Raw genomic sequence first — 24,077 nt, 5'->3', positions numbered from 1 at the left:
CACGGCTGGAGCGGGCGGGGCGGGGCGGGGCGGGGCGGGGCGGGCGGCATCATGGCGGAGGCGGAAGGGGAGAGCCTGGAGTCGTGGCTGAGTGAGTAGCGCGGGATCGAGCCCCTCCGCCCTTCCCTTCCCTTGCCCCCTCCCCTCCTCCTGCCCCATCCTCACTCTTCCGTTACTCGGTGCCGATCCCCCCTTTCCCCGCTCTCTCCGTTCCGTCGGGCCGTTGCTCCGAGGCGCAGAGCTGCGGCGGTTCGCACGTCAATGGTCGCTGCGCTGCACGGCGCGGTGCCGGGCGGACAGGCCGAGATCCGAGTATGGAGCGCTGCGGGGGCTGGGGGCTGCGCGTGTCCGCTGTGCCGTTGTAGGGATACAGACTGCGGTGTTTAAAACCCGCTGTTAAGGAGAATGATGTTGTAAAACATAGAGCGCTTTGAGCCCAGGCCCCGCGTGGCTCCGTCGGGTCGGGATTTGTCCTGATGATGTTCTCGGTGCAGGGACTGACCGCGGGGCGTCCCGCCGAGCTCGGGAGCGGAGCTGACAGCGGCTGGGACCGTGTGTGACCGTGTGTGACCGTGTGTGTCCTGTGTGTGACTGTATGTGCTGTGTGACCGTGTATGTGCTGTGTGTGACCGTGTGTGACCGTGTATGTGCTGTGTGTGACCATGTATGTCAGCTGTGTGAGCCGTGTGTGCTGTGACTTTTGTGTCTGCCGTGTGTGAGCTGTGTGTGCTGTGTATGTCAGCTGTGTGTGCTGTGTGAGCTGTGTGAGCTGTGTGTGCCGTGTGTGCTGTGTGTGCTGTATGTGCTGTGTGAGCTGTGTGAGCTGTGGGCAGCGGGACGGGTCGCTGTTGGACTCGGTGACCTCAATGGTCTTTTCCAGTCTTAATGAGTCCTTGTTTCCCCTAAATTCTGCAGAATATAAAACCTAATAGATACATATGCGCTTATATATATATACTTGTATGATTATAGTGACCTAATGAATATGCTTTTTGAGCCATGGTTCTGTTAAGATCAAATAATTCTTGTTTGTTTTAAAATTCATTTATGTGAAATTTAAATCAATACACGGTGTTATCACTTGCAGGAGTTATTGGCTGCAGGATGGTTTCAGCTCTCGGTTCCTGTTTTAGCCAAATCCCTTCTGTCCCCTCGTTGTTCTGCTCCTTCTCTGAGCTCCCACAGTTTGTCAATATCTTGAATTGTATCCAGTAAAACATGTAGAAACGCCCACATCCCTTCCTTTTATTTTCCTCTAAGCAGGACTGACTCACCAGATCCAGTGTGAGAATATCTATATTGGGCAGGATATTTTCGGTTGTGCAGCCTGGAAAGCTCCTCGGCTGCTTTTTGTTTTTATTTTTAGTTGTGAAGTTGAGAGAAGATGCCATCCTGCTGTCATGGTCAGTGCAGCTTTGGCACTGGATTGCATGCTGAGGAGCAGCATTGCAAAGCAATGCCACACTGCACGCAGTGTTACCTGCTTCTGTTGCAGTAACCCTTATTGCAGAGCTGTGCATGTTTTTCAAGTCTTGAGCATTGCTCTCGTTTAAGGTAAAACATTTATGCCTTGTCACTGCTACGGTGATGTGTGCTGTGCTGGTGTGATTGCGCAGCTCCTCCCACGGCGAGGAAGCACAGATTGCTTGTACATAAATTACCAGAGCAACCATGCACATGAGGAAGGCAGGCTGCAGAGGCTGTGCATCCGAGTGCTCTCACTGGGCCTTCTGAGTTACTTTTCTTGTAACTATTAATAAGACATATTGTGTGTAACACAAACCCTGAGGGGTGTGTGTGCCTATTGTGTCCTTTACAAAAAGGAAGGGCAAGCGCTGCTTGGCAGCACAGCAACTTCCCAGCCACAGGAAGATGCCAAATTCACCAACAGCGCTGTTCAGCCTCCCAGCTGCGCTGTCTTTCTCATCTGGTGGAGGCAGAGCCATGAAGTAAAACCACCCTCGTGTCCTAGTGCTGCGCTTCCACCTGCAATCATCTTGCTTCATCTTCTGTCTCATTTCAGGCAGCTGGGGTGAGTGAAGGTGATCCTTCCTGTTCTCTAACTGCCTGCAGGCGCTTCCCTTGTGCTTAGCTGAAATAAAAGAGGAGGTTAGAAAATAGCAATGGTTGTGTGAGCACAGCTGGATCCTTTGACTTGGGCGCTGCCTGTTCTGCTCCTCCCAAAATGAAACTTACTGTATCACATTCCTGTCGGGGTTAGGCAATATGTAGGAATATAGCAGGTGTTTGGTTTGTTTGTTTTAGTCTGATCCTGATGGTTAGTTGGGTGCCTCAGCTTGGATACATCGTTTCCCCTGAACAGATGTAGCACATGTGAACTTTCTTCATTTTATAGTTGGTAACAGATGTTAAAGGCTTTTCTCTAGGAAGTGCGTGACCTTTTATACTGTTTCTTTTTACTTGAGTAGTAACATCTTCTCTTTCCCTTGCCAAAGATAAAGCCACTAACCCATCGAACAGGCAAGAAGACTGGGAATACATCATTGGATTCTGTGACCAGATCAACAAAGAGCTTGAAGGGTGGGTGTCCTGAACCTCCTTAGAATATTAATATAGATAATTAAACATACACAATTTAGAACATGTCATCTGATCATCAGGGTTTCATGCTGGGCTTTGTCTTATGTCAAGGGCAGCATGGTTTATGTGCACACTGAGCACTAGGAAAAGTAAAACCCGAATCTGCCTCTTGTCAGCCTCTGCTGCTGCAGGGTTCTCATCCTGGTTTGCAGTCTGTAAAACAGGGCTATAACTCTCAGTGCTTCACGTCATTAAAATCTGTACAGGGCTTAACTGAGGAAACTTCCTGGGCCACAACATTCCTGTGAGCTAAGGCAGACATGTTTTCTTCTGGAAAAAGGAAATTAATGCATTGAGTGATGATGTAATTTCCTGGTCTTGGATGCTGCACTGGGTGTTGTTTGGCCCATCCCAGGGAGGAATCTGGAATTGCTTTCAGACTACCAGCCCTACTTCCTTTTATACATGCAAACAACCAGGCTTAGAGATGCCCTGAAGATTTTTTGTTAGCATAAAAGTACTGAGTGACATTAATTTTAATCATATAAAAAATGTCTTGTTTAAACAGCAGAATTTGTGAAAGCCTGAAAACCTTGCTGTGTTTGTCTGCTCCATTTGTAATGAGCACCTGCCTTATTTCAGGCCGCAGATAGCTGTGAGACTCCTGGCTCATAAGATCCAGTCGCCGCAGGAATGGGAGGCAGTCCAAGCACTGACAGTAGGTTGTCCTTGCCACCTCTCTCCAATCCAGTCACTTGGCATCTTCCATGCAGGGTATAACAGGAGCACAGTGTGTGTTAATGGAGCTAGCTGGGGCTAATTCTGGGGCTCCTGTGCTGGGAAGGGAACGTGCTTGCCAAACTGAAGTGTCCATATTAGTCAGTAGCAACAGACAAGTCTTTGTTAGTTTCAGCTGCTTTCCTTTGTTATTCTCAGGTGAGGCTTTTGCATTTCTTGTTGTGAAACCTAATGGGGAGGTAATTGATTCATAAATACATTGCTGGGAGTAGGAGAGTTACTGCAGCCCTTCTTGGTGCGTCACCTGAAGATTGGGGGTTTGTGCCTGTAGCTCACTGACAGGGGACCTTCAGCTCCCCTGTAAGCAGAACACATCTGTGCTGTTACTGTAGAGTTTTTGCGTTCACTTCAGCTCTTGTTTCTGTTACTTGAATGCAGGTGCTGGAAGCCTGTATGAAGAATTGTGGGAGAAGATTTCATAATGAAGTGGGAAAGTTTCGTTTTTTGAATGAATTAATAAAAGTTGTGTCTCCAAAGGTTAGTCCCTGAGCCTTGCTGCTGCATTTACTTATTGCCTGGCCTTCATGAGCAGCAGGCAACTTCCAAAACGTTTCTGTCTGCCTCACTGCATTCATTAGTGCATATTAATGAGCATTTGTTTGCTAATCTTTTTGTGTGTTCTTGTTATGGCTTTTCTCAGTAAGTGTGCCTATTTACTATTAATGTATAACCCTTGTTAGAGAAATATTTTTTCCTCTCAATCTGGTGTCTTAGATCTTTGGTTATACACTTCAGTGTGTATCACTGAACTCCTCTTATTGTCTGGGTTTGGGCTTTCTTCTCAAAAAGAAACTAAGAATGTGGAGAATCTCCATCTTTTTCTCATTCTTAGTACCTAGGAGATCGGGTCTCTGAGAAAGTGAAGACCAAAGTAATTGAACTGCTGTATAGCTGGACAGTGGCACTACCAGAAGAACATAAGATCAAAGATGCCTACTACATGCTGAAGCGACAAGGTAGGAGGTCAGCTGCTCACTTATGCATTCTTTCCTTCAGCAGGAGTGGCACAAAACATAAAAACTTCTAATGATGTGAACAGACTGACAGGACATGGAACAAGGGAAGAATTCCCTGAAACACTGACTAAACTCCTCACTGACTGGGGAACTGGGTTGGCCTTTTATTTTTATTTAATTGTACCTAGATCAGTGAAACACCTTGCAAATGCTTATGTTTGGATTTGTGGGGGTCTCTGTGCCCTTCCTCCCACCCCTGTCCTGGAACTAGTCTTGAAATGATTTAAGGCCAGTTTGAAGAGAAATAAGATCATTCCTGTAGGCTTTTTTTTTTTTTTTTTTTTTTTTTTATCATATCACTTTACAATTGTACAATTTGTAACTGATACAAATTTATTGTGTTGGCAAAGTGGAAAAAGCTTTATTGAGGAACAGGTGGCTTCAGAAAAAAGATAAAATAGTTCTAGGGAAACTTCTGGGAGTAGAGCACAAATCTCAAGTGTTTGGCAGCAGGACAAGAAGAAAGCTTGGCTCTTCCACTGTCCATGGTTCTAACGGTTAGGAGTCTGCTCAGCACCCCAGCTTGCAATGCTGTCTGTGTTCCTGCTCAGCTCAGTTATAGAAAAAAATGTAGTGCCCTTGAGACTGCACAAAGCCAGGCTGTCTGGGAATTTGCAGAGTGGCTCAACAGCTGATGTGAAACAGGAAAGGACAAACAGCAGAGAACTATTAATTATACTGGCTTGAAGCAGTACAGAGATGGCAAAACAGTTGCTGGAGTTTAGGCCTTTATCAAGGAAAATGTTCTTTATTTTTTTTTATAGCTAGTGTGCTCACTAATTTATTGATGCTGTGTTGTACAATGGAATAGTGCAGTAGCATCGATGGACGGTTTGGCTGCTTGCTCACTTTGACAACAGCACATGAATATAAGGGTGCACTGCCTGGCCTGACTGAACTGCAAATCCTTGTGGGTTCCCTCTCTGCTTTCAGGGATTGTAATGTTTGATCCTGAAATTCCTGTGGAAAAAATCCTGATTCCTTCTCCACCGCCTCGTCCCAAAAACCCCGTGTTTGATGATGAGGAGAAATCCAAGGTATAGTGAAGACTTGTGTTGTAATCACTAACAAAAAGTAATTACTTAATTTGTGTTTAGAGTAAGAAAGGAAAGTACATTAATTCAGCTTTTATTTTGGGCAAGGTGTTCTGTACTTTCAAAGAATTCATTGGTTTGAGCACAACTACTTTGTCCATCTAGGCTCAGACCTGTTATGGTATGTAGTAACTCGCTGCTAAAGTGCCATCCTGCTGTAATACTAGCAGGCAAGGAATGTTTCGCTAACAGGGCCAAAAATCATGCACAGGAGGGAATAATTGTGACCTGGTGGCATGTACGTCCTGTTTAGAAGCAAGAATGTAGCAACTTGTGTGAAACAATAAACCCTTATGTGACTCCTGGTGAAGTCACTGACTTTGAAAGCAGTGTGAACTGTGTATCATTTTCCATGAATTGTTCCTTAATTTCTTCTTGCAACTTCCCTCTGCCAGTCTTTGTTTCCCAAATATCCCTGTCTTGTCTTACAGCTTCTAGCCAAACTACTGAAAAGCAAAAACCCAGACGATTTACAAGAGGCAAACAAGCTTATTAAATCCATGGTAAAAGAGGTAAGAAAGTCCTGTAGGACTGAACCCAGATGGTTCTTCTTCTTGAGTTTTAAAAGGTAATTCGAAGTTGTTGGAGAACTTTAGCATCATGTGAATGACAAATATCTGGTTTCTCAAGTTTCAGAAGCGTTGTCTTAGTCCATTCCATAGATAACTGAATGAGACTGACTATTAGCAACATCCGGCCTCCTATTGTGTTCTTAAAACCTCTAAGACTACTAACTTGCAGGTATTCCAGGTGATTAGTGGCTTAAAAGGGTGCCATCTGATGACTTAACAGCACTGCTTGAAATAAATGCTTTGGAAATATTGCCCCTAGCTCACAGATGGGAGGCACTTTTAACACAGAAATGTCTGCAGTTGTTGCACCTGGATAGGACAGGGCAAAAAGGTTCAATAATTGAATGTGATGTTGAAATTAACTTCTTTCTTGTCACTTTAGATGGCTTTTCCTATGAAAATTTGGTGGAAACACCACTGTACCACTTCTGGTTGATAAGGACTGAGTCATCAGACTGAGTCATCTCTGGGCCTCATGGAAACACCTTCCTGTTTGCAGAGTTGTGATGCATCCACACAGAGCAGTCATTACAAACCTGGAGTCCAAGAAATGACTCACTGTGATTCTGTCCCTCCCACTCTCCAAAAAGTATAGCATCTTGACTGAAGAGGAAGTATAGATTACTGAAATGTTGCCATTCAAGCCTCCCCTGCCTCTGGGGCCTGGTAGACTTTCCTCATCTTTCAGCTGTTTTGTTCTGATGCTTTTGTTTTGTTTTGTTTGGGATTTTTTTTAGTTCAACCTTAAATAGACGTTACCTGGTATGATTTACAGGTACAACCTATTGTTTTGGTGCAGTGAATCCTTACAGGAAAGCTTACTTTTCATGTCTCTTTGTATCCTGAAGGATGAGGCTCGGATTCAAAAAGTGACAAAACGTATGCACACACTGGAGGAAGTAAATAACAATGTGAAACTGCTGAATGAGATGTTGGTTCATTATAGCAAAGAGGACTCATCAGAGGCTGATAGAGAGCTCATGAAGGTATGTCTGAGCTGCTGCTTCCCAGAAATACTGCAGTCAGTCCTTTGCTCCTTTCCACATTTTTAATTTTTCAAAGAATTACAAACAGTGCAATAAACTGGAGAGCAGTAACAAGGAACAAGAGCTCCTGTTGAAAACAACTATGTAATAGCCATGTTTTTAAAGACCTTTTGCCAAAGGACTCAGTGCTTTGCAAGGACAGTGTATAATAGCTCTCTTGCACATGGTTGAGGTCTCCAAAGATGCTCTCCATGATGTTCTCCAAAGATGCGGGGTAGCAGAATCAAGAAGCTGCAGTTTCTGATTCTTGCTTTTACTATGGCTCACTGGTTGCTGATAATAACTGTCCCTCATGGCACTGTGGGTAGGTGGAACATAGCAGAAAATTTGTCTTTCCCTGTAGCTAGCATTACAAGATTGGGAGAACATCGAGAAGATGAAAATCAAAACAGCTGGGGTGTCCAGCACAAGGAGGATGGTTTCTGTGTTCTGGGCTTTCCAGAGAATGCTGGAATGTCTTTCTGTGCTGACTGGTGTTGCTGACAGTGCTTCCTGGTTGATAAGACCCTTTGTCCTGATTTCTCTTCTCAGGAGCTCTGTGAAAGGTGTGAAACCAAAAGACGGACATTATTCAAACTAGCCAGTGAGACGGAGGATAATGACAGCAGCTTGGGTAAAATAAGCTACACTTCTCCATTTTAACTGCTGTTATGACCAATGACCTTTGAAGGGTTGAGCAAGGGGATGGGTGCTGTAAAGATGCGTCTTCACTGTGGATGAGCTTTGCTTTGAGCAAGCAAATAAAAGACAAGGTCCTTGCCTCTTTACGCTTATCATTTAAATTCAGACAGGGGCTTGACAGTATTAGTGGGAGGCTGGGGAAGGGTGGTAATATGGAATGGCTGCTGTCTTGGAAGGGGAGGGGAGTTACATGGGGAACAAAACCTTGGAGTCTTTTTCACTGCTACCGTGTATGTAATGTGTATGGACCTAGAAAGATCAAGGTCTTGCTCGGAGAAGCATGGCACAGAACAAACAGTAACAGAATTTGTAGCTAAATAATTGTGGTTTTTCCTGCTAATTATTTATCTGGTGGCTGAGTATTCTGAGCATTAGTGGGAGCAAAATGGCTAAAGTCTTGAAGGTTGTGTTTAACTGTTTTTCATGTAGGAGATATTCTGCAGGCCAGTGACAATTTATCCCGTGTGATAAATTCCTATAAAAAAACAATAGAGGGGCAAGTGATCAATGGTGAAGTGGATCTCCGAGTGAGCTCAGGAGTGGAAGGTGAGTTCCTAGGAAGCCAACTATTCAATTTTGAATCCTAAAATTTTAAGTATTTTAGGCAGGATATTCTATTAATTCTGGTAAGGTAGGCTAAATTTCCTAAGCATCTGGATTGGTTTAAGTAAATGGTTAGATGGGCACTGTGTGGGCTTCCTCCTTTGTAAGAGCCATAAACCATGTTTAAGTGAGTATCCATGCTACCTAAACCACCTCTTTTATAGTGTCTTCTGTTCAATGTTTTTGCTTTGAGCCTTTTGCCTTCCCTCCTAGTTGTGCTTATCTCCTGTTTGGTACAGGGAGTGACTCCACAAATAACCTCAACACCCTCATTGACCTTTCTGGACTGGATGTCACCAGCACCCCAACACCTCCAGTTCCACCCACCACCGTGACGCCAGCTCCCACAGCAGCCCCAGTTCCAGCAGAAATCCCCATTCTCCCACCTCCTCCACAGACATTTTCACAATTGCGGAGCAGTTCCTTGAGCCAAGTGGAAGCTGCACCCACTCAGCAGAGCAGCACAACTAATTCTCTTTCCTTGCTGGATGAGGAGCTTCTGTGTTTAGGTAAGACACTAAGGAGCTGAGAAAAGGGCTACTCAGTCCCTGCCTGGCAAAGTCCACATATTTTGTCCGCACCAGATTTCCTTTGCTTTTGCTTCCTCCAGTGGATTACTTAGCGAGTCCTAAGTCTCCCCTCTGGTGGAGTTTGAGAGGTAGAATTGAAAGAATTTGGTGATTTGGGTGATGCAGATGGGAACAGTAATTTGTGCCATTCCCAAAACATTTATACTGGGATATGTTTCCTTGCTGTGATTCTGGTCAGTCTTGCATGTTTTCAGGTCTGTTATTTCTTAGGAAGTCCAGAGGATTTCTGGGACACTCATGTCATCCTGAGTATAAGAACTGGTCTCTGAGTTAGTATTTAATTCTAATGTTCCCAGAATCGACTTCAGATGGAGATACCTTGAGTGTAATTGCAGTCTGATTGCTGTGGATGTTTGGACATGCAGACTGCAGTTTGGTACTGATTTCACTGCTGACTTTGTGGCCCTACTAAACAGCAAGGTGCCTGATGGGGAGTGTTAGAAGGAGCCTGCAGAATGCCTGCATGTGAAGCTCATTTATGAATAGCAGGAGATGCTGTAAATCAGGATGAATTAGAAGAGCTGCATGTAGGGGATAGGTTACTGGTTCTGTTGGTCTGTCCATCAGTGTACACTTCAATCCATTTTGGTCTTTCATTAGGTTTTTGGGCTGTGGCACTTGCTGAATCAAGTAGTTTGGCACTGAAACAACTGCCATGGTATGCAGCCTAGCTCTTTTTCTACTCATTACCTACTTGTTATTTTTCCTTTCAGGCTTGAATGACCCAGCCCCTGCAGCAGGGAAGGAGGCATCAGAAAACAACCAGTGGAGCATGTTTGAGGTAGCAAGGAGAGACTTTCTCAGGGAAGGAAGGGAGGGCTTGCTGTTATGGGAGGTCTCGCTGTTATGGGAGGTCTCATGACACATTTTGTCACCTTACAGAAACATCACATGCAAGCAGAGGGGTTGCTGATACTGAGGGGAAGTCTGGCATATCCCCAAGTTCTGGGATAGCTGTGTCTGAATGGAGTAGATATCCCTGAACGTGGCTTTATCAGTTTGCAGTCTGTCCCCCATGATGTTAGCACTTCCTTTGCTTAAATTACAGATCAGATGTAGTCCTGACATGGGCCACAGGCTTTGCTGCTTGCCACCCACCACCGGTTTTTGCAGTAAATCTCTCTCCTGCTGTAACAGTGCCACCTCTACAGTGGGCAGTAGTAGTGATTGAGAGCATGTACTTGTGCTCTCTTGCAGAATGAGCAGCTGGACCTGGATTTCTTCAATCCAAAGATGGTGACTGCTGCTTGCAACCCTTCAGGGAGCCCTCTTCTCCATCACACATCGCAGACCACATGTGGAACATCAGTGACACTGCCTTCTGCTTTCACAGCCTCTCAGTCTGCTCCCAGCATGCCTGCACCAAACTCCATGCCATTTGTGTTCTCTGCTGGGCTGGGTGCCCCTGTGGAGCCTTCCAAGACAGTTCCAGCTGCTTCTGGGTACTTAAGCTCATCTGCGGGGAGCAGTATGCCTCATAAGATGGATACACTGGGACACCTGCTTGAGGAAGCTAAAGGGTAACTAAAAGTTTTGGACTTCCCTTCATCTCAGCTTTTAGGAAACCAAGCTTGCTGTAATGTCAGGTTCAGAGACAGATGTTCAACTTCAGTTTGGTAGAAATGTGTGACTGGGATTTTTATGAACTACTAAAATAGTCCCAGCTTCAAAAGAGTAAGGCAGAAACTACCAGGTAAAGCACATCAGCTGTGCTATTGCCAGATTTTAAGTGTGCAGTGTAAAGTTAAACTGGCTGTTATGGTCCAAAGGCCTTTGGCCATCTTAGCCTAGCCCTTTTTCGCCAGGATGGGACTCTTGCTTTTTTACTGAATTAGGAAGAATTATGCATAATCCTACCAACACCATTTTTCTTGTAGATCTGCTTTTTATGTAAGACCTTACTGGCTCCAGGCTCCTGCTTTGTCCTTGCGATTTGCTCTTATCTCTGGGTTTGCGCTAAAATGCTTGCTTCACTTTCAGCTTCATTTTGCCATGATTTTTCTGTCTTCCAGGGCTGCCACCCAAGGCATGGCAACACCCTCAGTGTTACCTGGGGTTACTTTGCCAGCCCCTGTCACATCTTCTCCATTAATGATACCTGCAGTCACTGCCCCAGGAGCACCCCCAAATCCTTTCCCAAACAGCTGCACTGCTGTCTCAGGGAGCTCTCTCTTCCATTCAGCATCATTCCAACAGCAAGGCAGTCCTATGAAGGCACCTGAAATTTCTTTGGCCAATGTCCATGTTCCCTTGGAATCTATTAAACCTAGTAAGTACCTTCAGGTTTTTCACTGTTCTCTGGACATTTTTTAATAGCAAAGCTTCCTGATGGAGTTTATGAAGTGGAGAACAAGTGTGAGACACCCCAGCCTCAGATTGACAATACTGCTGGAGATTGTTTTCTGCAGCATAAACTATGTTCCTCTCCCCTTCTTGCTCTGTGGCAGGCAGTGCCCTCCCGGTGACAGCCTATGACAAGAATGGCTTCCGCATCCTCTTGCACTTTGCCAAGGAGTGCCCACCAGGAAGGTCGGACGTACTGGTTGTGGTAGTCTCGATGCTGAACACAGCACCCCTTCCTGTGAAGAACATTGTGCTGCAGGCTGCTGTACCTAAGGTAGGGGTTCACAGTTCAGACCCACAGTAGTGTGAATCTGCCTGTTCAGGGTGGTCTGGGTATGAACTTGGGGACTTAGATTGCAACACACTGGTTCTGCCTTATTGTAGTCTGTGCTTTGCCTATTTTCAAAACATAAAAGTAGTTGTTAGAAGCAGAAAACACTAAGCAGGACATGTCAAGAACTGCAAGTAGTACACATTTTGTTTTTCTTTCTATCTAAAATCAATCCAACTGTGTTTGGTCATGTAAATAGCTCAGATAGCACATTGACAGGACTGTTATGTGGATAAATCCATCCTTAAGGTGTTTGGGAATCAGAATTTCATGAAGATTTGTTAAATTGAAGAATATGTTCCTTTCTGGTCGTTACTGCAGCTACATAATTTTGGATGGCTGATTTGTGTTTTGAAAAGTGTGGCCCAAATGGCTACAGTCTGCTCACTGTCATTAAGTTGCTTGCATTAAAGCCTCTGCGATAAGAGCACTCAGGTAAGAAGGGGTGCAGTTGGTGTTCTGACCCCAGTGCTTTTACTCTGGACTGACTTGCTGGTCTGACTGCTCCTATTGGGTTCTGCAAGTGGACCGGTTCTTGCCTCCTCTTTCTCACACACTGATTGATTCTCTTCATCTTGGATGTCTGCTGTTGTATCCACAGCCTCTGCATACATCTTCTATTGTCCCCAAAGGTAGGAGTTACTCCGTTCTTTTTGTTTGTTTGTTTGCAGTCCATGAAAGTGAAGCTGCAGCCACCCTCTGGCACAGAGCTGTCTCCATTCAATCCCATCCAGCCACCTGCTGCCATCACCCAAATCATGCTTTTGGCAAATCCTACAAAGGTGAGAAGGATAGACTATAACAGAGTGGGATTTATCATGTCATTATTCAGAATGATACAATTTAAGGAAGGTGATTGGACCAAAACTGTGAGCAAGCACAGCTCTTAATCCCTAGTTTGCCCTCCAGAAGCAATTACTGCAGCAGCAGATCAGTGACATTTCAATTCAGGGCTTGAAAGGGGCTATACAGTCTCTTCCCCAGCAGACTTTTTCAGCAAGGAAAAACTTGAGAAAACACAGTACGTTTTTTCCCGTCAATGGAGCAATGGTCTTATAGGGCTTAGCTTTAGAGGAGAACAATCGGAGCTGCTTCAGGAGCTTATCTTAAATCCCTTGTGCACTGAATGTGCCCTGCTGTAATGATGATTAGTGTGATGTGAAATTAACTGGTTCTCTAGAAAGAGTTCTGCTGTGTTGAGGTTCTGTACAGCCTGACAGACTTGAACAAACAGTGTGATGTTGGGTCCTGTCCCTTCCCTTTGGCATGTTATGGCATGTGCTTGCGACCAGTGAAACAGCATGGTTAATACTTCCCTTTCTGCTCATCGTGCTAGGAGCATGTGAATAGCTGTGGAAACCCTTCCTGCAGTTATTTATTTAAGTAGCCTGATGCGTAAACCTCAAAGCTGTATGCCAGAGTCTTCCCTCTGCAGCATGTGACAGTGTTGTGATTTCTGTAGAGCTGTGATGGTGAGATCTTTTGTTCCAGAACAACTGAGGTTCTTCTCATGTTTTGCTCTTGGGTGTTGTCTTTTCTGCAGGAAAAGGTGAGGCTGAGATACAGACTGACCTTCACGCTGGGAGACCAGCTTGCCACAGAGATTGGTGAAGTGGATCAGTTCCCCCCAGTAGAGCTGTGGGGGAATCTATGACATTGGAACTCTGACAGAGACTCTGTGACAGGACCAGGAAAGGATCCCACAAGACTGAAGTGAATGTGACAGGGGAGGGACACACGTGCTACCCACTGGTGATGTTCAGCTTTGTTTACATGTCCTGCCCACTCTGCTTGTAGCTTTAGTCCAGAATGTTTTACTGAAGGCAGCTGGTAACACGCAGTGCTGGCTGCTTTCATCTTGGCCTCCGGGTGAATCTGATTCTATCTTCCACTCTATTAAACTAGAAGTTACTGTATTTTGAGGGGAGACCTGTCAACAGGAGGTGTAAGTCAGCGTGTTCCTGTACTGCTGTCCAGAGATACCTACATGATGGTAATGACGCTACCCCAGGCTTCCTCAGTGCAGAGCCCTTATACGTGTCCTCCCTCGGACTTTTACCTCCTCAGTGCCAGACTGGACCTGCTAAGCATGTTAAGCAATAATGCTGGTTCCACGAGGGAATGCTTTTTTATTTTATTTATTTTGGTTTTTAACACTGAAATAGCACTTAGCTCCTTTAGCTCCCTCCATCTGCTTCTCTCCCAGTGGTCAGTGTAAGCAGACCTCAGCTCTTGTGTTGTGTGACACTGCTGTATCTTCAGTTAATATATTTATTTTATACTGTGGGCTGCCTCTCTATTGTATCCATTTGGGGCAGCTGGGGCTGTTCTGTATGCAAATACCTAAACTGGTTATTTTTCTGCCTTCATGGCATTCCATAGTGTGGGGAAAAGAGAAGTGTGGTGAGGAGGTAAAAAGGGCTGGAAAGGTGTTTTCAGCATTGGTGGAGGGTGGCACCTGGCACCCAGCAGCGTCTTTAGAGCCTCTAATCCAGGGATGGGGAGTGTCTCTCAGGTCCCCTCCTGCAGGCTGTGTCACTATGTAGTTCAGTACTGAGATGTAAATAGTAGAGCTTTAGGATGGCCAGACAGAAACAAGCAGGGAAAGGAAAGAAGGCACTGCTGGGCTGTGGTGATGCAGGCCCTGTTTTAATAATTCTCTGTATTAAATGGCTAAGTGCAATCATCTCCAGAAGAGGGAGAGTGGTTTTACTGGACATCAGTATTCAGTGCTAGCAGGTGGCAGAGGAACTGACTAGAAACTAGGTTTAAATGACTGAAAGTTGATGACAGAAGTCCCTTCCTTCTCTCAATGTACAATCTCAAGCAGTGCCTCAAATAGCTCTGAGACACTGTTTGAATGTTTGTTTGTAACAAACAAAAGCACAGGTAGGATGGATCCTTGGACAAAGTGCTGCTGGAATTAATACAGGCTGTAAAACCGTAACTCAAATACAGCTTGCAGTTAGTTATGTCATCTTTTCTGAGGTGAGAAATAAATACTAGAAATACTGTGGACTTAAAGGCCTAAAGGATCAGAGAAATCAGGCAACTGTGGAAACCCCGAGGGGGAGGAATCAAAGCTTTGGCCAAGTATGTCACTGTACACTCCTGAAGCTCATAAGAACCCCAGCCTTGTCAGCTCTGTGACAGCAACTTACATTGATGGACTATGACAGAGCACAAGGAAAGAATTCTGTCTCAGAAACGTTCTTGCCACTTTAGGCATGGGAGGGATAGGGACAGTATTTAGGTCACTTAAATCTGCCCAGGTGCTGTAGGTGTATCCTGAGGAAGCAGATTTCACTGCTGTAGATGCCTATACGTGAATCTCGCTGTGACTCTGAGTTAGTCAGAGGAGCACAAGTGCTTTCTGCAGAGTGGTGGTGTTCTCACTGTTACTGGCAGTGCACTGCACTGCTGTACAGCCAAATGGAAAGATGCCATAGTCTTGCTGTGTGGAAATGCATTGTTATAAACTTTGGGAATTAAGCTATGAATGAGTGTTCCTTGTCAGTAGGTTGAGGTTCTCGTTTCATACCAAACAGTCATTACTGTAAATACATCTCAGATGCATTTGTTTTGCTGCATGTTAAATAAACTGGTTTCCCTACTTTGCTCTGGGGACAGCCCTCACTGATGGTTGATCATGGAGTATAATGCTGGTTCTGGAAACAATAAGGTTCAGTCCATCATCTGAAGCCCATCCAAACTAGAAAACAGCAACTTCTACCTTTTGGGTTAAAATGCCAGTGCCTTAAAAGATGCATTTGGTTTCGGTTCTGGGTAATTAGTGGCATAGCAACTGAAAACACCAAGCAATATGCAAAACAAGACCTTTATTCTTAGAAAAACAGTCATGTTTATGTACAATAACCCACTGAGAGTAAAATCACACATTACTGTCTTCAAGATCCTTCCAATGTTCCTTCTTTGACAATGACTCGTGCAAGATTTCGTGCAAGGGCAAGTCTCAGCATTTCCACTTTCATGGTCTCAACATCATCATCCTAAAAGCACAGTTTGGGTTAGATCAGTGCATGCAGTAACGAGCTGGTTCTCCTTCTGGGCTTTGAAAAATAAATACGCAGGTCATTAAGAGTGAAAATACGTTTCCCTGTCATTGGGATCTCCACAGAATGGGTAAAAGCTACATTTCTTAAGTTGTCTACAGACAGAATTACCAAACCTTTCCCTTTCTCTTGCATGTGTAGTAAATGTCTCTCTGTTCTGTGCTTAGAATAACCTGAGCTGTTAGGTGATATCCCAGCTTTTTGTTGTCTGTATAATTTCTAACATTTATCTTGGAAAAACATCTAATCCACATCAGCAGAACACTCAGGAATGGAAGTACTGCATTATTTTTGTGTATGCTTAATTATCTTCTGCTGATGCCTCAGTTTGCTGGGCAAAAGTACCAGCCTCAGGAATTCAGGCTTTCCCTTGTTTCTGTCCCCATCTACAAACAAGTTTAGTGTTTAGTTCCTTGACTGTCCCACAGTCCCACTGATTTATTACCCAGTTGTCCTCAAAACAGGAGGTACCTGGAACTTCTGCTTATCCAGCTTCCCTGCTGTCAGATCTTCCAGGCATCGCATCAATTCGTAAGTCTGCTCTGCTGAAAATATGACCTGTGAAAATGAAAGTATTTTCATGAAAATGATTATGCTGAAGAACAACATACGGTCAGAGAACACAACTCAATTGAGAATAAAGAGAATGCATTCATGCTCGCATAGATTGATTCTGACCTTTCATTCACAGGACAGTTCAGGGCAGAAGGGATCAGTATTAGGGCCTGTAGCAGAAATGTTAAGTCACGGCTTGAGGCAGCAATGAAGCACCTGATGGGAAGGCAGGGCCAATCCAGGAGGGCTCAGCTGCATGCAATGCTGCTGAATGATGAAGGGGTGGAACCAAGATCCGCCCCTTCCTAGCCCTCATTTAAGGTCTGGCAGCGAAAGTGAGGGTGTCTCTCTGGAGTTCTCTGTACCCAAGTCCTGAAGGTAAGCAGATTTTTTCCTTTGTTTCTGTGTTCATAGTTGCTGCATTTGAGCATATCCTCACCTGCTATTCTGCTATCACTGCCATGCTTTCCATCATGTTACGGGGCCCATCCCGTTCAATATCTTTTCTGATCCTCTGGATGAGGGGATTGAGTGCACCTTCAGTAAGTCCACAGATGACACCATGGTGGGAGAAAGTGTCAGTCTGCCTGAGGGTACGAAGGCCATTACAGCAGGACCTGGACAGGCTGCTGCTTTCTAAAATCAAAGATTATCTTGTTCTAAGTTATTTGTCATCCTGATTCTCCCCTACCCTCAATAAGACACTAGGAGTACTAGGCAATTCTTGACCTACTATGAACAGTCCTACCCTGGGGACATTAAGCGTAGAGAGTGACTACTTTGAGATAACTTCCCAGGAAGAAAAGAAAGGATGTGGGGTGTCTTTGTCCTGTTTGACCAGCATCTCACCTCTTTCTGCTCCAGCAGGGGAAGGGCATCGGTCAGCAGGGTCATCCAGAAGGAGCAGGGGGCAATATGAGCAGTCATCAGCATCAGAAGTAGCCTGGCAGCTTCGGAAAACCGCTTCTCCCCATACAGACGGTGGAATTCACGGTACTTCCCTGCACGTGGGTGTTGGAAGGGTAAAAAAAACTGTCGAGGTAGCTGTGTTATAAATAACAATGTGAAAATTAGGTGCTTCTCACCAAGAAATGTCAGCCGGTCACTAAGCAGCATGGATGGTCCCAAATTATCAATGAGGTCTAAGTCAGAAAAGCATCCCCTTTCACAATAGTCCTTAAGGAATCTGTGGAGAAAGTAAATGCAGCAGAGGCTTAAAGGGAGGCTGATTTTCATGTTTCTTTGTATCTACTCATCCCTTTGTGGGCACGTTTAGCATACAACTGAATTTCATCTTATTAACTGCTACTGAGGATGTCAGAAGACATCCAGACATTTCCTGGGAGTGGTCAGTCAGTGCAATGTGCATTTTACTGACACTTTCTTTTTCTTCTGGATTCTGTAGTAGTTGAGATCTATTTCTTAGAAGGAATGAGAAAAGGAAGGAAGTTCAGTGGTGTAGGAAAAAAACAGCTAAGCTACTGCAGATGGCAAGAACCCAGGGATGTCATTCTCTAGCCCAGAAGCAGACACCTGGTCTCACTCTGTCTGCAGTGGGACCTTTCCAGGGTGGCTGCCTTCTTCCCACTCCTACCAGCCCCCTACAGCCAAAGTCACCTGAGAGCTCCTGATGTAGACTCACCTATCTGATATTAGTGTAGCAAAAGCTGCATCCTTGGCTCTGATGCTCCAAGACAGGGCAGAGCCCAAGCGATTATTGCGCAGAGCTTTCATGGCCATGATTTTGCAGATGCTTCGGACTTCGGAGAAAACACAGGAGAAAAGGAAAAAAAAATCAATTTCAGTCGTTTCACTTGTCACTATAAAACAGTGAAATTGAAGGTAGTCACCTTGTTCATGCATCTGTCTCTGCTCACAGATCCTCAGCACTTTGAGGGCCTTCTGTTCTGTGTTAAGGGGTATCCGCTCAATATGAAGTTCCAAATAGACCCTGCCATATTCTGGACAGTGGTCAAAGTAATCGACCCCCAGCTGCCACAGACTGAGAGGATGGGGGGAGGAAAAAGTCAAGCATTTCAAGTCTTAAACAAACATAACAGGAAAGAAAAGTAGAATTTGAGTCTGCGTTAATAACAACTGATTCTGATTAACACAGTATTTGGACCTAGGATGGTTTTTACTTTCTACCATCTGTCTATTACACAACTTTGGAATACCTGCATCTCAAAAACGCAGTGTACCAAAAATGTCACATAGGCAGTAGCTGTTCTGTCCTGGTTAATACACCCAACAAGTTTTAATTGTTTGCTGAAATTCTAACAGTGGCTTAAAGTTTTGCTTTTTCATTTTATTATTATGCTTTTTTTTTTTTTTTTTGTCCTATCCTGATACTAAGTCCAGCCTCTGGGGGGAAACAAAAACAAAAGACTGTTACCTGTGATGGGAGAAGAGTCCTGAGGCGTACTCTAGTAAAAGAAACTCACGCATGTTTGAACCAAAACTGGGGAGGGAATGAAGAAAGAAAAGAAACAGGCATTACTGTTTGTACCTCATCAGAAAAACCTCCTTATTTGATTTCAGAAGCACCTGCAGGATGTTTTCTCCTGGGTTATCTTGATACAAGAATTTTATTAAATCTAAGCTTGCAGGGCAGCTTTCTCCTTGGGAGGGGGACGACCTGCGTATTTACAGCATTTAGCAAGTAAAGCAGTCATTACTGTATGTTACAAGAAACTGAAACATCAGGAGAATGCAAATAGCAGAATTGCGCATACTTAAGTTTTCAACAAACTTATGTATGGAGGCTCTTTTTAGATTAGTTTCTCATTATTTCCAAATAATCATAAACATTTGAGCCGTTGATAATAATTCAGCTAAAAATATATTTAAAACCATACCACAAACCCTATAAACGCTGCTGAAGTGCTGGTGAATAGCTTGCCAAATTAATCAGGACAGCAGCTGCTTCTGAAGAGTGTCTGGGCTGATGCAGCGCCTTTGTGTTCCACCTTCTGAAGATGACTAAGTGCTCCTTTTCACCAAAAGTGATGTGCTGTTTCAGTCATTCTTACTTGAGTGACTGAATGATCGGTGCAAATCAATACTTACTAGAGATTGTGAGATTGCAGGAGCTTACAGTGATCCAGAAGGTCAGTCAGATGAGCCACAAACCACCAGTTGCTCAAAGCAACGCTGTATTTGAAACAAGCAAAACAAAGATGATGCTTAGCCTATCGCTGCCAAGGAACGTGTGAGGTTTTGCACATACACAGGCTATATTACAGGGTAGTGCCTGGTTGCAGCGTCCCAGGACTAACAGAATACTTCTAGTTCCTACTCGCTTTGCGTATTCTTGCTACATCCCTTGAAAGGATGGTCAGGTGGCTGCACCCATATCCTCTACCCCAAATACTGTTGGGAGCAATACAACAGAGAGAGAGAAACAAAAACTTTAAGAACTCAACCTGCACTCCTTGATCACTTGGTGAAGCTCAAATTCAAAGGCTGCCATTAAAATTGTGTCTAGAGGCTCAGGGCTGCTTTCTTCTCCCAGGAACATGTCCATACTAGACTGGAATAAGATTACAAGATGTGATTAAAAACTGCTGCGAGAGAATAGAAGGAAAATTATTTGTTTTGATACAGTATCCTCATTTACACTGTTTTATGGGAGAATGCATCACAGAGGCTGAACACACCCAAGAAGCAATATTGTAGCATTAGGAAATTGGAAAAACAATTTGAGGACCAAAATGGGAAACACCAGACACTAAAGAGACCCGGTCTTCAACCATTATTTTTTCTGTATCAGCCTCCCAGTGCATTTAAAAATTCTAGGAAAAGTGTTATGGGTGCACAGTTTCTGTAAGACATCGGCCTTCCCAAAGCTTTAAGTACCATCATCTTTCTGTGCATTAAACTGCAGAACATAAATATAATCATATTTCTTGCCTGTGCGTAGAACCGCAGTTCCATTGGCTTCACAGTTGGATGCGAATACAGGAGTCGAGTAACCATAAAGTGGTACCAAGTAGTCATGAGTTCCTTTCTTTCTAGTATGGCATTCTCATCTCCCAGCAGAATCTAACAGGAAGAAAAACAAAGGAGTAGTTCTGCAAATTCAGCAGTGCACGCAGCTGCATCTTCACTTGTTAAAGGCACTACTCCTATTTTGCAAAGGTTACAGCTTAATGAAGAGCCCAGGACAGGAGAACAGTCTTCAGAATTGATCTAATGAACAGATTGTTTAACATATTCAAGTAACTTATGACTACGCGTGGCTTCTGAAGTACACAACAATCCAAAACTTGTCCAGTTTCCTTTCTTCTCAACCAAGACACACCTTGCAGATGGATTCCATGTGGGGATTAGAAGCAAAGGTTCCATCCTGTAGATAACGTTGACATTCTTCATGCCAGTGCTGCCATTTCAGCTCCATCTCAGTCAGCGTTTGGGTGTTACCAGGCTGAATGGAGTAAGTGGCATAAAATAAAAAAGAAATACCAAGTCAGAACAGGTATTTGGTCTGAACTCACACTCATTCATGCTAAAAAGGTAAGGAGGCTGCTGTCAGCTTTTTCCTTGTTCTCCAGTTACATTTGAAGTGTTTTAATCTGTGTATCTAAATAAAGGAAAAGGACTCCAAGACAACCAGTGAAAGATGCAGCTGCAATTTTTCCTCCACGAGGAGATCACTGCAACAGAAGAAAACCTGCAGGTAAGATCTTCTAAGACTTCCCTGTAAGTTCTCAGTTTCAGGTAACCCAGCAATGAATCTTGCTACAAAAACATCACTTCTGATTATGTTTCTTTACCACCTAACAGATTTTCAGCTGTGTACTTGGGTCTCTTGGGTAACTGAGACAAGTATTTTTTACTGTAAAGGATTAAGACACATGTTTTAATGGTCAACGGCCTGTGATGTTACAGGAGCCGCAGCAGAGGTGAAACAGACTGGACTAGTTCTGTTATCACTCTTATCTCCTTTCTTAATGGAACTAAAGGAAAAAAAAATCAGTGGAAAAAACCGATCTGCTTTGTACATACACTGGGCACAGGCATCTTCTTCATCAAGTCATCCAGGATTTTGTACATGTTCATCGATGCGGGATTTGCAGTGGCTTCCTTGGAGAGCAAGTGCCGTGCTTCATCCATTCGGCCTTGCAGTACGAAGATATCCACCTGCAGAAAGCACGTCTGTGAGTACCAAGCTGTGCAGGGCTACCACGCACCCAGGTGGAATATCAGGAGAATCTTCAAGAAAGCCAAGTAGAGTTACAAGATTTCAGCTCTAGGCCCTGCTAATTTGAATATACAACCTCTGTGAATCATGAAATTGGATGTTGGTTGAGTCACCGTCCCTGGATGTGTTTAAAAGCCATTTGGATGTGGTGCTCAGGGACATGATTTAGCAGAGGGCTGTTGGGTAGGTAGGGTAGCATGGTTAGGCTGTGGTTGGACTTGATGACCCTTCGGGTCTTTTCCAACCTGAGTGATTCTATGACCTTGACAACGCTTCATCTTAAAACTACACAGACAGAAGCAGCATCTCAGGTATCAGTTTCTGAGATGTGCTACAGTGCTGAGAAGAGGAATGCGAGACACACAGGCACGACTTCATCTAAACGTCTGACAGGGGGCTGTACTCACCACGTTCCAGAAGAGTTTGTGTTTTGATGGATTTTCGCTGCTCAGAACTTCACGGACCATGTTGTCTACATCACAGATGTGAAGCTGAACCCAGTCAAGGAGACGAAGCAGGAGAGGACCAGCTTTACACAGAGAAGGTATCACTGTTAGTTCCCAAACTGTTTGTCCCCAGGCAGTTAATTTAAGAAGGTTCTTATGCTTTAAGGTCAAATAAACTGGGAACAAGTTTTTGTTTATTATGCTTCTGTGAGAAATAAATAAATAAGCCAGTGTAAAGTAGAATGCATCCTGATATAATTTAATACAAAAAAATGCAATTTACTGAGGCAGAAAAGGTATCAGAATTCGGTGCTGCTTGTCATACACTCCACAGTAAGCATTAAGATGTAGCACCACGCACGCTGTCTACATTTTAAACGATTATTACGCAAACAAGACCACTTTCAGGCTTAACATCAGAAGTGTTCACTGCTCACCTGGCGCTGCTTCAACAAACAGAATCTCACACAGATTCCAGATCAGCTCCATGGCAGAGAGAATAGAAACCTGACAAAAAGCAGAGCTGCGTTTCAGGGTCATAATTGTTCCTGTTATTTAATTTTAAGTGCACAGCTGAATGTGCTGCCCACAGAGATGGGTTTTTGTAGACAAGAGAAATGTCACATTGATATTCCAGAGATAATCAAAAGACAGAAACAGGCCATAACTTGTCTATACACATCCATTTTAGAAAATATCGGTGGTTTGTGTATTGAAATGCAACAGTAATCGCTCCTCAGGGAAATGCAGAACAGTGCAGAAAGTGTTAATTGAAGCCTTTTTAATCTCCTGAGAGTTAGAGAGCACAGAAGGAACTAAAGGCAAACTAAGCAACATCAGTGCTGTTCAAACAACAAACTACAGCCACAGTGTTGGTCTTTGTGGCTTTACTAACCAATATTCATGCAACTATGTGGATGTGACTGTACGTTACCTGAATGCTGTACTGGTTGTGCAGGGCAGAGTCCCGGGCTGAAACTGAGCGAAAAATACACCAAGTCAAAAAGCAGCATAAAAAGCAGCATATTTACAGGTACAACAAAACTTTCTGAGCTCATTCATACAGTCCTTGATCGCTCGCTGGGTACAGCCCCAGATGTGTGCACAGCTGATACAGCTCAGCTCACCCTGCAGAACTCTTTATAAATCTGGTACATTTACAGGACAAGGATGTTAAGACACAGTGAGTCCTCTCACTGTTTCAGAGGAGCAAGCTGGTGAATTTGACTCATTTTTCCACAAAACCACAATTCATGACATGAAAATACTGCAAGTCTTCCCAAAATCAGTTACGAGATGATGAACCAACATGGAAATCTCAATGATGGAAGATGGAATCCTGTTTATACGGGCTGTTTTTCAGTAGCTATAGCAACTTCCAAGTGAAATCTTATTTTTATCATCACAAGTAGCATCTTTTTACTGCAGTGCAACAGACTTACTGGCAGCCTGGTGCATGTCCTCCATGCAGGCTCTTATGACCGAGCGGTAGTTTTTACTCACTTGGACTAATCTGCCAAACACAAAAAGGATCGTTTACAGAGAGATACTGCTTCGGTTATGGTCCCTTTTCTGTGCATCCGTGGATGCTTCCAGAACCAGGGTGAGCCTGGTGGGTGCTGCCCGTGCTGTGCAGGGTCCCACGCACTGTTCAGCACCCAAAAGGAGGCTGTTCCGGCCCCACTCACTGCGCGTTCCTCGCCCTGGCGGCCCGTTCCTCCTCGCAGCGCTGCAGCCCCACGAAGATGCCGTGGGACTCGTTGAAAAGCTTCCGCAGCGTCTCCATGTAGATGTCCTGATCCCTGCGCACCACGAACACGCGCGACGGACCCGCCGCTCCGTCCCCGCCTCCCGCAGCGCCGCATCCCGCCGGCCCCGGCCCCGCGCTGCCGCCCCGGCCGAACAGCGTCTCGCACAGCAGCATCTCGGCGGGGCCCCACTCGAAGCACAGCTGAGCTCGGGCCGGGTCGGCGCCCGGCACCACCTGCGGGAAGGGAGAGGAGAGCGGGGGGCGAAGGTAAGGAAAGGGAAGGGAAGGGAAAGGAAGGGACGGGGACGGGCGGTCCGGCCCTGACCGTCAGCGGCGGCTCCGTCTCGGGCTCCTCCATGGCCACGCCGCGCTCCCGCCCGCGCTGAGGCCCCTGGCGGCTGCCCGCCCCGCTGCCCAACGCCCCGCGGAGCTCCG

At 44.8% G+C, this 24,077-nt stretch overlaps 2 protein-coding genes and 1 long non-coding RNA gene across 13 annotated transcripts; 2 read left to right on the top strand and 1 right to left on the bottom strand.

The window, feature by feature from the left end:
• Positions 1 to 36: 36 nt before the first annotated feature.
• On the top strand, positions 37 to 15,251 carry GGA3 (golgi associated, gamma adaptin ear containing, ARF binding protein 3). 9 transcript variants are annotated; one of them, XR_014936884.1, is made up of 17 exons: positions 37 to 91; positions 2,457 to 2,541; positions 3,184 to 3,259; positions 3,718 to 3,816; positions 4,172 to 4,295; positions 5,289 to 5,392; positions 5,881 to 5,961; positions 6,870 to 7,007; positions 7,599 to 7,680; positions 8,178 to 8,294; positions 8,591 to 8,860; positions 9,655 to 9,722; positions 10,275 to 10,461; positions 10,954 to 11,210; positions 11,389 to 11,558; positions 12,287 to 12,397; positions 13,159 to 15,251. XR_014936884.1 is itself a non-coding variant. In XM_015880274.3 (17 exons), the coding sequence occupies exons 1-17, from the start codon at positions 52 to 54 to the stop codon at positions 13,267 to 13,269; spliced, it is 2,256 nt and encodes a 751-aa protein (XP_015735760.2). In that variant the 5' UTR covers positions 37 to 51; the 3' UTR covers positions 13,270 to 15,251. The 9 variants fall into 9 exon arrangements, 8 of the variants coding, with proteins under 8 accessions (XP_015735760.2, XP_032304172.2, XP_085379336.1 ...); XM_015880274.3 differs by having other exon boundaries at positions 10,139 to 10,461; XM_032448281.2 differs by having other exon boundaries at positions 4,172 to 4,302; positions 10,139 to 10,461.
• A 188-nt stretch (positions 15,252 to 15,439) lies between these two features.
• On the bottom strand, positions 15,440 to 24,026 carry NUP85 (nucleoporin 85). 3 transcript variants are annotated; one of them, XR_014936885.1, is made up of 18 exons: positions 23,968 to 24,026; positions 23,581 to 23,876; positions 23,335 to 23,405; positions 22,827 to 22,870; positions 22,330 to 22,399; positions 21,854 to 21,975; positions 21,251 to 21,385; positions 20,547 to 20,669; positions 20,156 to 20,287; positions 19,669 to 19,775; positions 19,313 to 19,396; positions 18,639 to 18,704; positions 18,094 to 18,285; positions 17,886 to 18,003; positions 17,329 to 17,429; positions 17,093 to 17,244; positions 16,160 to 16,246; positions 15,440 to 15,625 (listed from the first exon to the last, which is right to left on the bottom strand). XR_014936885.1 is itself a non-coding variant. In XM_015880276.3 (18 exons), the coding sequence occupies exons 1-18, from the start codon at positions 23,998 to 24,000 to the stop codon at positions 15,524 to 15,526; spliced, it is 1,995 nt and encodes a 664-aa protein (XP_015735762.2). In that variant the 5' UTR covers positions 24,001 to 24,026; the 3' UTR covers positions 15,440 to 15,523. The 3 variants fall into 3 exon arrangements, 1 of the variants encoding a protein (XP_015735762.2); XM_015880276.3 differs by having other exon boundaries at positions 18,094 to 18,245; XR_014936886.1 differs by lacking the exon at positions 18,094 to 18,285.
• On the top strand, positions 20,617 to 21,165 carry LOC107322347 (uncharacterized). The gene is made up of 3 exons (XR_014936916.1): positions 20,617 to 20,758; positions 20,836 to 20,921; positions 21,029 to 21,165. It is a non-coding gene; the product is annotated as an uncharacterized LOC107322347 (long non-coding RNA).
• Positions 24,027 to 24,077: the final 51 nt, after the last annotated feature.

This window comes from Coturnix japonica, chromosome 23, assembly GCF_054131305.1.
Source record: "Coturnix japonica strain WE chromosome 23, WE-NBRP24, whole genome shotgun sequence".
NCBI lineage: Eukaryota > Metazoa > Chordata > Aves > Galliformes > Phasianidae > Coturnix > Coturnix japonica.
The sequence above is the reverse complement of the archived record's forward strand: the minus strand, read 5'-3'. Positions and strand labels throughout refer to the sequence as shown.